The sequence below is a fragment of the Cavia porcellus genome, unplaced genomic scaffold, assembly GCF_034190915.1.
Source record: "Cavia porcellus strain 051 isolate PalLab524CR breed Dunkin Hartley unplaced genomic scaffold, mCavPor4.1 scaffold_6, whole genome shotgun sequence".
NCBI classification, from domain to species: Eukaryota; Metazoa; Chordata; class Mammalia; order Rodentia; family Caviidae; genus Cavia; species Cavia porcellus.
This window is the reverse complement of record NW_026947489.1, coordinates 23,482,537-23,497,027: the sequence shown is the minus strand read 5'-3', so window position 1 is coordinate 23,497,027 and position 14,491 is coordinate 23,482,537. Positions and strand designations below refer to the sequence as shown.

The following is a 14,491-nucleotide window of genomic DNA, read 5'->3' as shown; positions in this document are numbered from 1 at the left end:
TAGTTCAGCTGTTTCCAGTTTCTGTGTCACTGAGTACACAGTTAAAGCTTTGTGTAACTGTGGCCTGTGGATTTCTGAGGTGCTTCCGTTGCTCCACAGTCCCCTCTGTATTTCTTAAGTGTGGCAACTGTCCAAGAGGAGATGTATTCCTGATCACACTGTCCCTCCACACCATCAACACCTCCCCATTCTTAGCTAATGAAAGAAATTCCAGCTTCTTCCACTAACCTTACGTGAGGATCTCAACTTCTCTCAGCTAGTTCATATCCCCCAACTCAAGAATCGTGGGTGTAACTTCTGGTTCATTCCTTTCAACTTTCAAAAACTGTTAACACTCATCCCGTTTAAGAATATTCTTCTGAGGCTGGGGATTTAGCTCGCCGGCATAAGCGCCTGCCTTGCAAGTGCGCAGCCGTGAGTTCGATCCCCAGGATCAAAAAAAAAAAAGAAGAAGAAGAAGAAGGAGAATACTCTTCTGCCGGGCATGGCGGCACACTCCTGTAATCCCAATATTCAGGAGGCTGAGGCGGGAGGATTGCTGAAAATTTGAGACCAGCCTGGGCTACAAAGTGAGCCCAAGGCCAGTCTGAACTGCATAGTGAGCCCCTGTCTCAAAAAGACAAGACAAAACAAAACTCTCCGAACCAAACAAAAAATACCACTCTCCCAGTCTCCTCTGCCCCTTCCAAACATCAGTCACTTTATTCTCTGCACTTACTTCCATTTCTCACTCTAAATCCTGTGGACATGGCAGGCTTTATTTCCCTTGCCCTGTCTGTCACCCTCACCACTCCAGAAGACTCGCTCTTAAAGGACCCTCCCTTAGCTGCTGTCACACTGTATCTAACCTTGGCCAGTGTCCTCTGGTGATTTTTATTCTTGCCCTTAGGGTGCATTCATCTGTTCCAAACACTGAGCTCCTGGGTCATCCATGACTTTGATTTCCATTTCTAAGAGGACTCCAGAATCTCTATTACCAGCCCAGATTTCTCAAGATTGGGTTATATACATTCAGTTTTCTCCTTAGTAGACCTACTTCAAGCTTCTAATCATCATATGTCTAAAACTGAATTCACTTCAGACTCTCACACTGCTCCTCCATGACTCCATATCTCACCTTTGTTCACTCCCCCAGTTTCACAGGCTGCCATGTCACATATCACAGTATATATTGCTCTTCCACATTGTGGCACCCTCGGCGTTAGGCACAAAGCTGGTGATGAACGGAGGTGATCAGGGAGGGCCTGCGGCTGGGGAGCTGGGTGCATCTGTGGGCTCTGTCGGCCTGCGGGCCTGTTCAGAAGTGACAGAACACTGACCCTGTGAGCGTGCTGCCTCTCTTCCCATCCTTTGTCTATAGGTTGGGAAACCAGCTTTGCACTCGCTAGGTGCGCTACTGCGATCTCGGGTAACAACGCATGCGCGAGACGTAGGGCAGCGCCCGACCCCTGCGTGCGCAGGCGCAGAGGCGGCTTCCGTCGCCGCTTGGGCGGGGATGCTGAGTCTCTGGAGAGGGCTGAGGCACCTTAGGGAGGGGCCAGGTGCTCGGGGTTTGGTGCGACTACCTCTCGGCGCTAAGATGCCTAAGAAAGCTGGTGCGGCAAGCAAGGCGAGGGGCGAGTCCCGCGGTGCCGAGAAGGTGGGCCGCAGGGCCAGTTCCGGGGCGCGAAGGAGACGCGGGCTCTCAGGTAGCGCGTCGCGGGGTTTGGTCCTCTCCGCCCCTCGCCGGGCCGCGCTACCGTACCCCGGAATCACGCTAGTCCCCGTCCTGCGAGGCCGACTCCAGCGCGCCCCAGTTCGGGCCTGCGCTTCCCGCCGGAGCCGCCTGGGCCTTCCGGGGCTCATGGGGGCCCCGCACCGCGTGCTGTGTGGGGTTCGTCAGCCCTCTCCTTCACTACTGTCCTGGGACCACGGGTCCTACTCATCCCCCGGGATCCGCACGCCGGCCACTGCGCTGGCACTTGGTTACTTGTTGAGTGAATGAAGAAGTTCCTGGCTCGACCTTAAATATCAGTCACTGTTGTCCCTTCAGCCCCGCCGCATATGCTCCGCAACATATACAAAGATAATAAACCAGGAGAGAGGCAGGGGACATATGCCAGTGCTCCAACACTGGGGGACTGATGGGAGAATCCCGGTTCAAGCTCAGCAGGGACAAACTAGTGAGATATTCTCAAATTTAAAAATTAAAAGGAGGGGCGGGGCGAGGGATGTAACAGTATGGGGAGCAGTAAATAATAACGAACCCTTGCTTTTGAGGAATGGTAAGTACAAAGTGGATGACTCAAGCATGGAAACCAGAGTCGGGTCTTTTTGAGGCAGGGAAAAGCATTTTGTGAGGCTGATGGGAAGGCCTCGTGATTGATGAATTGTGAGTGGTATGGGAACAGCCTTTGATCAAGATGAAGGGGCATAGTGGGAAGATCATATTAAGTATGTAGAAAGACTTTGTAACCCATGTAAAGTTGTGTGGTTGTTTTCATTTTAGGGTAAAAATCAGAGCAAAGAACCAGAGAGAGTACCTCTTCCATTAGGTCCTGTGGCAGTTGATGCCAAAGGCTGTGTCACCATAGCCATCCACGCCAAGCCTGGCTCCAAACAAAGTGCTGTGACAGGTACGTGTGAACACTGATGGGACAGGTGGGAATCGAAACATGTGTCTTCCACCTTCCTGTCACCTCACTTGGCTGATCACTTGCCCTGTGATGGTGAAATACGTCTTTTACATCTGCAGTTAGAGAGTTCACCATTTTAAAATTCTAGGTTCTCATGTGAAAGGTATTTGAAACATACATGATACTTAAATTATCCTCTTACATGAAGGGAAGACATGTATATATCCTAGATCAGTGGTTCCCCAACCTTTTTGGCACTGGGGAACTGTTTTGTGAAAGATAGTTTTTCTTGGGGTGGGAACGAATGGAATGATTCAAGCACATTAATTTTTATTGTGCACATTATTTCTGTTCTAATTCATAAATGATTCAACTATTACATTAGATTTTTATAAAGAGCATGGACCTAGATTCCTCTGTGTGCAGTTCATAGTAGGGCTTGTGCTTCTCTGAGACTCCATTGCCAGTGATCAGATAGCAGGGCCACTTAGGAGGTAATACGGGCGGCTGTAACCACAGATGAAACTTTGCTTACCCAGCCACCACTCACCTCATACCATGGTCCTGTTTCTAATATCCCCACCCCGCCAATACTAGTCTGTGACCTGGGATCTGGAGAACCTGGCCTAGATTATTCTTAGTTTATCCTATTCCAAACCTGAAGGCACTGACCAGAGAAAAAACAAATATTTTGGTCTAGTTCATTGATCACTCGCCTAAGGAGTGGAAGGAAACCTGTGATCTGAGACCCCTCATTAATTCCTGTGTGAATTTAATATCATTTGAAAACCATTGATCTGAAGTATTTTGAAAAATGCATTCAAATATGTGTCATGTAGAGTGTGGTGGTGCACAACTATAATCCCACTACTCTAGAGGCTGAGGCTGAACTTGCCTCTATTGCAAGACAGCCTGGGCTCTATAGTGAGCTCAAGGCCAGGCTTGTCTTAAAAAAAAAGAAAAAAAATGTGCCACATAAGAGATAAGCCTAGCCCAGTGCTCTCCTCTTGGAGAGCTCCTGATGGAAAGTTCTGAATAGCCCTGTACATTCCTGTGAGCTGCCTCTTCAGTGCACTTCCATGGACATATTGTGGGGCTGAGGTCCAGCTCCTGCAGCTGCAGGCCTGAGCTCTTCCTACAGAGCAAGTACAGTTTCCAGCCACGCAAATCCAAGACACTTCTCAGGATGCTAGGCCCCTCGCGGTCAGCATGTTAGGTTAGGGTAAGTCTTGGTTTTCTTTTCTGGATTTATTTCATGTAATGGGAGCTACATATTCATCATGTTTGTGTTTCCCAAAGTGTGATTAATCATTTCTTAAGGTTTTTGTTTTAGTTTGGTTGGGTTTGGTTTTGATACTGGAAATTGTACCCAATTTGACAGTTGTTAATTGAAATCTTTGTGCCGGGCAAACGCAAACTCTTAAAGAATTTCCTCATCTCACAAAGAAAACTCAGAGATAAAGTTCACACCATTTCATTCCAGATCTGACCAGTGAAGCTGTAAACATAGCAATTGCAGCCCCTCCGACAGAGGGAGAGGCCAACACTGAGCTCTGTCGATATCTTTCCAAGGTCTTAGAACTCAGGAAGAGCGATGTAGTGTTAGATAAGGTAGGTCTCTCTCTTTAAACATCTTTGAATATTACATGTCAACCATGACTCATAAAATATTGACTTGTTTTCTTCAAATAATTTGGGAAATCAGTTTAACTTACATACTCACTCAGTCACAAAAATCTGTGAATTCTTCCTGTTTGGTCTCCTTCATTTCAATTCTTCAGTCTCTTCAGTTTATGCATTCTCTTTATTTATAGTTCTTAATTGCCACCATTACTAGCATTTTCTTCTTCTCAACCCATTTCCAAACCTGCAGTTAGACCAGTTTTACTTTTTGCTTCAAGGTGTTGCCACACCAGGGATGGGGGGAGGTTGGAGGGAGAGGCAGGGAAGAGGAATGATTAAGATGTGACTGTGTTGTATGTACAAATTCCCAGGATGAGTCTAAGTTATGTATTGCAAATGTGTACTAATAAAAAGAGACATTACTATACTAAAAACCAAAAAGAAAATGGTTCCACTTGTTTGTCATCTCCACTAGTGAGTTTATTGTTTCTGATCCCTCAACATTGATCCTTTCTTGAGAAGTTTAATAGGAAGATAGTAGGTTCATGTGAAGTCAGTAACCCCTACCATGGTTTTGTACTAAAATTACTTGAGAATCATTCTGCAGTACAGGTTCCTGGATATAACCATAAAAAATTGAAACAGGATCTGTAGGAGTGGGTCCCCGCTGTGTTGTATCTTTAAAGCTGCTTGTTTTCCAGTACTACACTGTATAGGTCATAGCCATATGCCATCTGACCAAGATAGGCGTAGCCAGGAAGTTTTGGGGGAGGACTTTATGGCCAAGTGCAGGCAGTGACACTGGAGCCAGTTCAGCTGGCTGGAAGTAGATGAGTCTGGAGCAGATGGCGGTGAAACCATTGGCAGCAACTGCAGAGGCTGATGAGGGTGCAAAGGCAGAATTCTCAGGATGACTGGGCCTCTCTTTTTTTGAGAGCAGTTTGGTTTAATCACCAGAAAAGCCCTTTTTCCTGTAGTCAGGGACGGTGGGTTTTGACTAATTCCCTTCTATGAGTTCCTATGTGTGTGTCGTGTGCCTTTGAATGATGGCACAACAGCCATAGGGTGGGTGCCCATAGAGAAAGCAATCATTCAAATGTCTACCTGGCCATTCCCCTTGCAGGGACTCAGGTGCAACTTAGCTAAGGAGGATGTGAGGCCTCCTCTATGTCATATGTCAAGCACTACAGAATACAGGTAGGGCCTAGTCGGCCTCTGTGACCTGTGCTTCCCAGTCTTGGTGCACAGATGGAGAAACCTGTTGCTTATGTTGTCCGGTCCACTCACACATTCAGCAGGCACTCAGAGGTTAAACATTCCAACTCCCTTCTCTTGAGGATGGTCCTGACTAGTGGGAGTTGTCTTTTTCCTTTTTATCGGTACCGGGATCGAACTCATGACTGCCTGCTTGCAAGGCAGGCGCTTATGCCGCTGAGCTAAATCCCCAGCCCCCAGGACTCCCTTTTACTCAAGCTGAGCAGGACTGACAGGCTAACTGGGGTGCCCTGGGAGTCTCACTGGAATCAGGCAGGCAGACAGGAAGGCAGACTGTGTCCTCTTCCTTTTGGGGCCCAATGTGAGCTGCTTGAGGGCATGCCTTCCTGTCGGGACCTGGAGAGGTCCTTGTTCTATCCTCGAGGGCCACAACCAGTCACCAAAGAGGTCAGCACAGTTGGTTTTCTCAGCTGATGCCCGAGATGCAATGGCAACCGAAACACCAAAATGACACCCATGATTTGGGGCCAGATTTACTTAACATCAGATGGGCACTGACTAGGAATCAATTTGTTCTCAAAATGTCAGGCCCTAAAAGCTGAGGGAGTGAGTTTTTTATGGGGTCTGACAGGAGAAGTACAAAGGAGAATACTTGGCTGTCTTTGATTGGTTCTTGCAATATGCATCATATGCAATTGATCATATGCAAGTGACCAGCTGTGCCTCACAGTGAACAGCCATTTCTTTTTTTTTTTTTTTTATCGGTACCAGGGATCGAACTCACGACCGCCTGCTTGCAAGGCAGGTGCTTATGCTACTGAGCTAAATCCCCAGCCGTAGTGAACAGCCATTTCTAAGAGAGAGAAGCAACCAGAACTGCACCAGGAACTTTACTGGAACTATTATCCAGATCCTTTGACTCCTCATTGAATGAAGTTATCCTCACAGTAAACTAAGAAACTGAAGTATACTGGGTGGGGGACCATTTTCTGTTACAATAGCAGCTGGGTATGTGGTTGTTTTTGGCATTTTCACACATGTTTAACAATGTAAAGAATAGCAGTTTGTTTACATTTAGAGTTATTTTATACAAAGTTTATATAAAATGCAATGTTTACCTTGGTAGTTTAAAATGGTTTTTTAAACTAAAGTACTTAAAAATACAAAATTTTAATGCCAAGAACTTTTGTTGTTATAGAGAACTTTTACTAGTATAGGTGTAAAGGTAAATACCCTAGCCAGATATGGTGATGTATGCCTGTAATCTCAGTATTCGGGAGGCTGAGGCAGGAGAATCACCTGCGTTTGAGGTCAACCTTGAGTACATAAGCAAGTTCAAGGCCAGCCTGCACTACATAGTGAGACCCTGCATTTAAAGGAAAAAAAAAAAAAAAAACTTGACAAGTTGTAAAAATCAGGAACCTATCTGTGTCATCTTCACCAACACATGGCTACAACAGGACAGCTGAGGTCTGTGTTCCTGACAGCATCACAATATTGAGTGTATTTTTGTCTTTTTGGTTCAGGGTGGTAAATCTCGTGAAAAGGTGGTGAAGCTTTTGGCCTCTACAACGCCCGAAGAGATCTTGGAAAAATTAAAAAAGGAAGCAGAAAAAGAATAAAAGCAAGAAATGAAAAGTACATTCTCGGAGGACTTTTTTATAACTAATGATGAAGAGACTGCTAAATAGGAAAATATGTTTAAATATACAAAGAACAGAAGATATATTTATATACATATGTGAATCAAACACAAAACATAGCCATTTTTAAAGTACTATCATTGAGTATAGGTTCTAAAATCCCTGACCCCAAACAGCCTGAACCTTGTTCCTCTGATTTCATGTTATAGAAACTGATTGGATTCCTTGCAAACCACTGTGGTGGAGCTTCTGATACCTAGAAGCCAGGAGACTTACCAGAATCACACTGTGTAAGACCTAGGATCCAGATCCTCTGATTCCTCATTGAATGAAGTTATCCTGACAGTAAACTAAAATGATAATATTTCCACATCGTTTCTGGAACTCTGGGAATTGCCTTCTAATCCAGTGAACAAGTGACAGGAAAAATCCATTGTATTGCTTTTAGTCTTGTATTTAAAGATGTTTATCTAAGAGCAAAAATGATTTTTTTTTTTTTTTGTCTTTTTCCTTATTATCGGTACCTGGGATTGAACTCACGGCTGCCTGCTTGCAAGGCAGGTACTTATGCCGCTGAGCTAAATCTCCAGCCCCAGCAAAAATGATTTTTAAGTCTTTTAAAGGTTACACAGTGTTTTGTTTTGTTTTGTTTTGGTGGTACTGGGGATTGAACCCAAGGTTTTCACACTGAGCTACATTCCCAGCCCTTTTTTTATTTTGAGGTAGTCTTGCTAAGTTGCTCAGGCTGGGCTGGAACTTAGGATCCTGCTTGTTACAGCCTCCTAGAATGCTAGGATTACAGGCATGTACCAAATCCCTGACTAAACTACATGGACTGTTTTCTGAAAAAATAAATAAAAATAATCAAGACTTGTAGTTTAATTATTTTTGAGAAGTTTTCTTCCTCCTCAGTAGTCACTTGCATGATTCAAATCCAGTTTTTCTTACGAATCACCAAAGACTCTTAAAAGAAGAAAGAGGACCCAGAAACTATTTGCAGCATTGTAAAACCTAGTAGAAGTTATGTGTATATTAAAGCTGAAAAAGTTAATTCTTTTTTACATATTTGGTGCAAGTAACAACAGTTTATTAGATAACCATTACCTTTGCTGATTTGTAGCTGTGTGCTTTAATAAGTACATGAGAAAAACACTGATGGACATAATCATTAAAGGTACAAAATCTGTAAGAAGGACCAATAATATTCTTGATGGGAAAAGAGTTGAGAGCTGAAAATTACTCCTCTAGTACAACCCTTATTTTGTAGATAGAAACCAAGAACCCAGAAAGGTCAGTGCTTGCCCAGGATTGCAGTGGTTATGTGCAGTTAGTTTCAACTTCCCTGCCTTGTCTTTGAGCTGCTTCCCATCTGCCTCCTGTGTGCTTCAGTTTGCCTTGAGAATTTTCCCACTCAGCACTTCCAGTGTGTGCTGGGATGGTGTTTTGCTTGTGCTCTTACATGGCTCACTGTTGTGATATTTTCTTGGGCAGAGAAAAGCACATATCTACCTGGCTTAAATTATAAAGGGTGCATGCCTATGATTTCAACCCTCTGGAGGCTGGGGCCAGACAGTTACAAATTTGAGCCCAGCCTAGGCAAGTGAGACTTTGTCTCAAAACATAAAAAGGGCAAGGGATACAGCTCTGTGCAAAGACTTTAGTCCCCAGTACTGCGGTACGATAAAATTAAGGATATATCCATACATTCACATGCCTTTATGGCCCAGAGGTGTACTCAGAGGCTAGTTTCACTCAGCTTATTTAGTAATGCCAGCTTCATCTTTAGGCCTGTTTCCTTCACAGAGGCAAAAGGCTATGTCACAGGCTTTACATTCACACATTACTCCATCCCACTGGGCAAAAAAGGCAGCTCAGAAAAGAGCTGGTATTTCTTTCCCCAGAACTCAGCCTCCCATTATAACTTGCCCAGGTTGTTCACAAGAAGTTTCCAGGGTGTGTGTGGGGGCAGTGTTACATGAACAAGCTCCTGTGGTCACAGAACACCTTGCTGAAAGTTCCCTGAGCCAGTGACGGCAGAATAGAATCACATTAATAATTTTTTTTTTTTTTTGGTACTAGGAATTGAACTCAGGACCTTGCACTTGCCAGGTAGACTCTGTCACTGAGCTATATCCCTGGCCCAGCTCTAGTCATTTTAAGCCAAGAAATCCCATCCTAGAGCTGGAGATAGGGTTGGCATATTTGGAATCAAAAGAATAGAAAGGTGAATAACAGAATAAATTTGGGAAAAGTTACCAAGAGAGAACAAGAACAGGGGCCTAATGGGAACCAACAATTTCCACTAGTCTATGAACTTCATTTAAAATGCGCACTTTTTGTCTAGTGAGTGTTTTTTAGAAAACATTTCTAAGAAGAGGAAACATCACAGTAACACTTTATTATAAAAAACTTGCCAAAGTCAGACATGATGGCCCACCTGTAAGCCCAGCTACTTAAGAGGCAAAGGCAAGAGGATAGCAGGCCAGCCAAGGCAACTGGGAGAGACCCTGTCTCAAGAATTTTAAAGGCCTTGGGATGTAGCTTAGCGCCAGAGAAGTCCCGAGTTGAATCTACAGCAAAGAAAACAAGCATTGGCAGATGTAGGAACTGGCCCAGGCGCTACATCCCAGATGAGTCCTGTCTCCCCTGTAAATAAGCAGTAAAATAGTTTTTGTCCCGCACAGGGCTCTTGCCCACCAGTGACACATCACAGCAAAAGCTTGGGTCCCTGGACCTACCATAGTTTACTTCTGCAGCTTTCTTCAGCTGGCTCCTGATCTGCCTAAGAATACTGACATATACCCAAGTGTAAGATCAAGCTTCAAGGACACAAAATCTCCAGCCTCCATAACATCTTTCTAATAACACAATTGTAGCCTGGCGTATCCCCCTTAATTTTAAGTGAATACTGGCTAGCCAATCTGTAAGTCGATCTGTAAGTCTATACTTTTTTTGTTCCGTACTGTCTAGAGGGTCCTGGCTTTGAGGCAGCCCATAAATGAAATTTGAAAGATAAATCGTCCACCTACACTGACTCATACTGTGGTGATCTAACCCTGCACCTGCCATATTATGATAAAAGATAAGCACTTCTGTAGAAGGCATTCAGTAATTAATAGCTTGGGTCCTACACTATACGTTAACAGGACTAGAGAAGGAAATCCCTGGCTCATTTTGCCCTGCAGGCTGGCACAGATTTTGGACTCCTGACTCTGATGGGCCATTCTACAACCCTCTCTTGGTTGCAGGCTGCAGGGAGACTGAGAATACTAGTGGCACCTTTGCAGTATGTCAAGTTTCAAATAGCTAGAAACTCACAAGCTTTAGTAGGTGATTTTCTGGCCTATCAGCTACCGGCACACTTTTAGATTTAAGAGATTTGATTAAGTAGTTCCATAACAGGCCGAAAATAAATTTTAGGAATCCACCATGGCTCTGAGTTCAGATCGTTTTAATGCATGTGACTCTCACTTACATCCAAGAGGTGGCACCATAATGCAGAGAGTCACACATAATTTGAAGGTAATTTTTTTCCTTTGAAGTGAGCCAGCACTGTTAAGACGTCTGTTCTGCAGAGCTGCAAGGGCCTCACAATCTCTGATCCCTCTGGTCTGCGAAGACATTGCTTAGGTAGACCCTCCTTTCTTCCGCCGATCTCAGGACAGTATCATGTGGTGACTGTGCTGTCCAACCATGACAACATAGTCCTGAGTACTTTTCCTAAGTGCATCTTTCAGGAATCCCATATAGTCTTTCTGAAAATGCAGTTTGGCTGAGTGATTGATAACTAATTTCTAATCAAGATGTCATCTTGTCACTTGACGTGAAGGACACACCTGCCAAGTAGGCTGCACAGTGGGATCCTCTAGTGAGTACATTCTGTCTCCTTGTGAGAGCTTAAGATTGCTTTTAGAGAGCTTGTGATCAGAGAGCCATGATCATCTGGAGCTCCCATTTCTGCTGGTTTCTGGGGATGACCTGTTACATCTTTTTTTTTTTTTTTTTTTTTTTTCCCCCTGTATTGGGGATTGAATTCAGGGCCTTCACACTGAGCTATATCCTCAATCCATTTTTATTTTTTAACAGCATCTCACTAAGTAGCTAAGCCACCGAGGGTGGACTCAAACTTGAAATATTCCTCCTGCCTCAGCTTCCCACAGTGTGGGATTTTGCTTTGTTTTGTTTAGAGGCAGGTCTTGCTATGTAGCCGAGGCTAGCCTTGAACTCAGCGATCCTTCTGCCTTAGGCTCCAGAGTGCTAGCATTGTAGGTGCACACCACTGTGCCTGGCTCAAGCTGGGAATTTAGCCAGGCTGTCTTCCTTGGGTCAACACTGGAGGCATTGGCCCTTCATAGCCAGTAACACTTTTTCTGTGCTGTAAGAAGACCATCTATCTTCGAGAGATGCAAATTAAAACAACACTGAGATTCCACCTCACCCCAGAAAGAATGGCTATCATCAAGAAATCAAGCAATAACAAATGTTGGAAGGTGTGTGGGGCAAACAGAACCCCTCTATATTGTTAGTGGGAATGCAGATTGGTGCAACCACTGTGGAAATACGTGTGGAAATTCCTCAAAAAACTAGGACTAGAAGTCCCATTTGACCCAGGTATTTCCCTTCTGGGTACCTTCCCAAAAGAATTTAAAATATCATACCACAGTGATATATGTGCACCTATGTTTGCAGCAGCACAATTTGTAATAACAAGATCTTGGAAACAACCTAAATGCCCATTGACTGAGGAATGGATAAAAAGATGTAGTACAATGGAGTACTACTCAGCCATAAAGAATAAACTGGAGACTTTTATAGGTTAATGGATGCAACTTGCAACCATACTTACCAGTAAAATGAACAAGACACACATATGTAAACACTGTATTGTCTCACTAGTGTGAGAACCTGGAAGTAACAATATTGCAACATGTGTATATGTGTGTATGTATATGTTACAAATATAGTTTAAAAAAGACCATCTACACACAGGAACCTTCTTCAAACAATTCTTACAATCAGTTGGTAAGGTTTTTTAGTACCTTATAACCCTAGCTATTCGTTTCAGGGTCCACCTAGTTCTGCTTTATGGTTAAGTGTTTGAGCACAGGTGAGTCCCCAAACTTTATAGCCACAAATTAGACTCCTTGGTCATTTCTATGTGAAATTTACCTCCTTTGTGACACACTTAGACTATCAAGTAGCTTGCAAATTGTTTCAAAGCCCTTAATTTCCTCAGGGATGCCTGGGGAGAATGGGCCACTGTGGAAAGATTGAGGCAGGTCCCCAGAACTGCAGGCCTGTCACCCTCTTCTTGTGAAAGCTATTCTGTGCCATCCCAGAGTGACTACTGAGCACTTGAAATGTGGCTGACTGAGTTTAAAGAGAAAATAATAGCAGCAGAGAAAGAAGGCCATGTTAGAAACAACAGAACAGAGACGAGGCTAAAAGTCAGATACGGGATTTAGAGGACCAGGCAGAAGAATAAGCAAAGAAATAAAATGACAGCTATGGAAGGCAGAGACAGGAATGTCAGCATACACAGAGTAGGAGTCCTGAAGAAGAGAACCAGAGACATGGCCCAGAACAAATATTTAAATATACAATCAGGAAAGTCCTGAGGACACAGTGACACACAACACCCAACAGACAGACAGACAGACAGTACAGTTCTTTCATTTCAAAGAGTAACAAAGCCTGTGACCAGACAAAAAGTTGAACTCATAGGAAGGGAGACACATGTTGCCGACGGGAATACGAATCTGTAGTGTTTTAAAACATCAGCCTGTATTAAAACTGATCTTTTAACCCAACAATTCTACTTTTGAGAGTATTTTCCAGGACACATGAAAGCCCATACATGCATACACAGCAGCAACAATAGGATGGGGGGAAAAATCCTTTCTACAATCAGTGGCAAATCCATATTATGCAATATTAAAATTAAATCATTAGTTTTGAACTTAACGCTACTGACCTAGAATTATGTTCATTACATTCTGTTAAGTTTTATTGTGTATATACAAAATATACAACCCATAATAGGAAGAAAGAAAAATGGATGTGCAAGCATAGCAAAAGAGGCATAAACAGATTGGAGGTAAATTACTCATTTTCATGTTGTTTCACTTTTTATACTATTTTCATACACACAGAGCACATCATTAAGGAAATTTTTGAATGAGAAAAAATCCAAACAACAAAGCTTTGCCTTTTGAAATTAGAGCACTTATTTACTTAGTTCAGACAAAGAGACTGCAGACTCTCTAGGGAATCAAAGGAACTGGCAGAGGAAAAAAACCATGAGATCATCATCACTTCCTCTCCCGATGCCCTCCCAGGAGGAGTAACTGAGACGCAGAGAAGCTCTAACTGCTAATTAATACATGGAGCGCTCGGTGCCCCTTAGGAACAGGGATGAAAACACCAGCCGCACTGGCCCGTGAAGACACTGATGAAAGATCTTGACCCGAACTGCGCAGACCCAAGTCAACCCACAGATGCTCCCTCTGACCCTGGAAGCACAAGACCTAACCCTGGCCGGGCATCCATTATGTGCCTCGTCTAGTGCTACTTGATTTTTCAAAGATGTTTTATTTTGTAATTGATGTATAATATCTGTACTTTAGGGGTACCTATATTACAGTTTGATACATGTATATGTATAATAACCAATTCAGGATAACTAGAATTTCCATCTCTTCAAATATTATTTCTATTAGGAATGTTTAGACTCTTCTAGTTATTTTGAGATGTATGATAATTAGTAGCTGTAGACCACAGTGATCCTACTAAGCTGAAGAACGTGAGAGCTGCTCCCCTCCCTCAGCGGTATCTTATTACCCACTACCCACCCAGCCTCTGTACTCTTTTGTACTCCCCTGCACAGCTTCATACTCCATTCTATTGTCTGCTTCTCTGGGATCAACTTTTTAGCATCTGCAAATGAGAACATGTGGTATTAGTTGTTCTGTGTCTGGCTTCACTTACTGGTGTCCTCCCCTCCAGTTCCAACCCCTGTTGCCTACAGCGAGAGGATTTCATTCTGTTTATGTATATGCTTTCACTCCAGGCAGTGGTCAGGTCACATTAGTAGTTTCGATGGAAGACTTGTCTTCTTTGTTAACTGCTTTTATCCTGTCCTATAAATCTAAATCAGAAGGGTGCTATCTATAGCTTTTCCAATCCACCGTTATAGCTGGAGAGTTACTTTCCCCCCACCCCTGAATACCCTTGTGGTACAGCCCATCTGTGGGCACCATGCAGCCAGCTTGGTCTCAGTGTCCACAGTTGAGAGGCTCTCCACTCCCATCCTTATTTTCCAAAGAGCTGCTTTCAAGGTTGCCTTGGAATCCACTGGTCTAATCTGCAAATTGAACTTGTTGACTTGGCTCCCAT

At 43.6% G+C, this 14,491-nt stretch overlaps 1 protein-coding gene across 2 annotated transcripts; it reads left to right on the top strand.

Moving 5' to 3' along the window:
* Positions 1–1,461: 1,461 nt before the first annotated feature.
* CUNH15orf40 (chromosome unknown C15orf40 homolog) lies at positions 1,462–7,978 on the top strand. Of its 2 annotated transcripts, XR_010047977.1 has the most exons (5): positions 1,462–1,639; positions 2,489–2,615; positions 4,099–4,226; positions 6,225–6,461; positions 6,980–7,978. XR_010047977.1 is itself a non-coding variant. In XM_005006256.4 (4 exons), exons 1-4 carry the CDS (start codon positions 1,496–1,498, stop codon positions 7,073–7,075), a joined length of 495 nt encoding a protein of 164 aa, XP_005006313.1. In that variant the 5' UTR covers positions 1,462–1,495; the 3' UTR covers positions 7,076–7,978. The 2 variants fall into 2 exon arrangements, 1 of the variants encoding a protein (XP_005006313.1); XM_005006256.4 differs by lacking the exon at positions 6,225–6,461.
* The last annotated feature ends 6,513 nt before the right edge of the window (positions 7,979–14,491 follow it).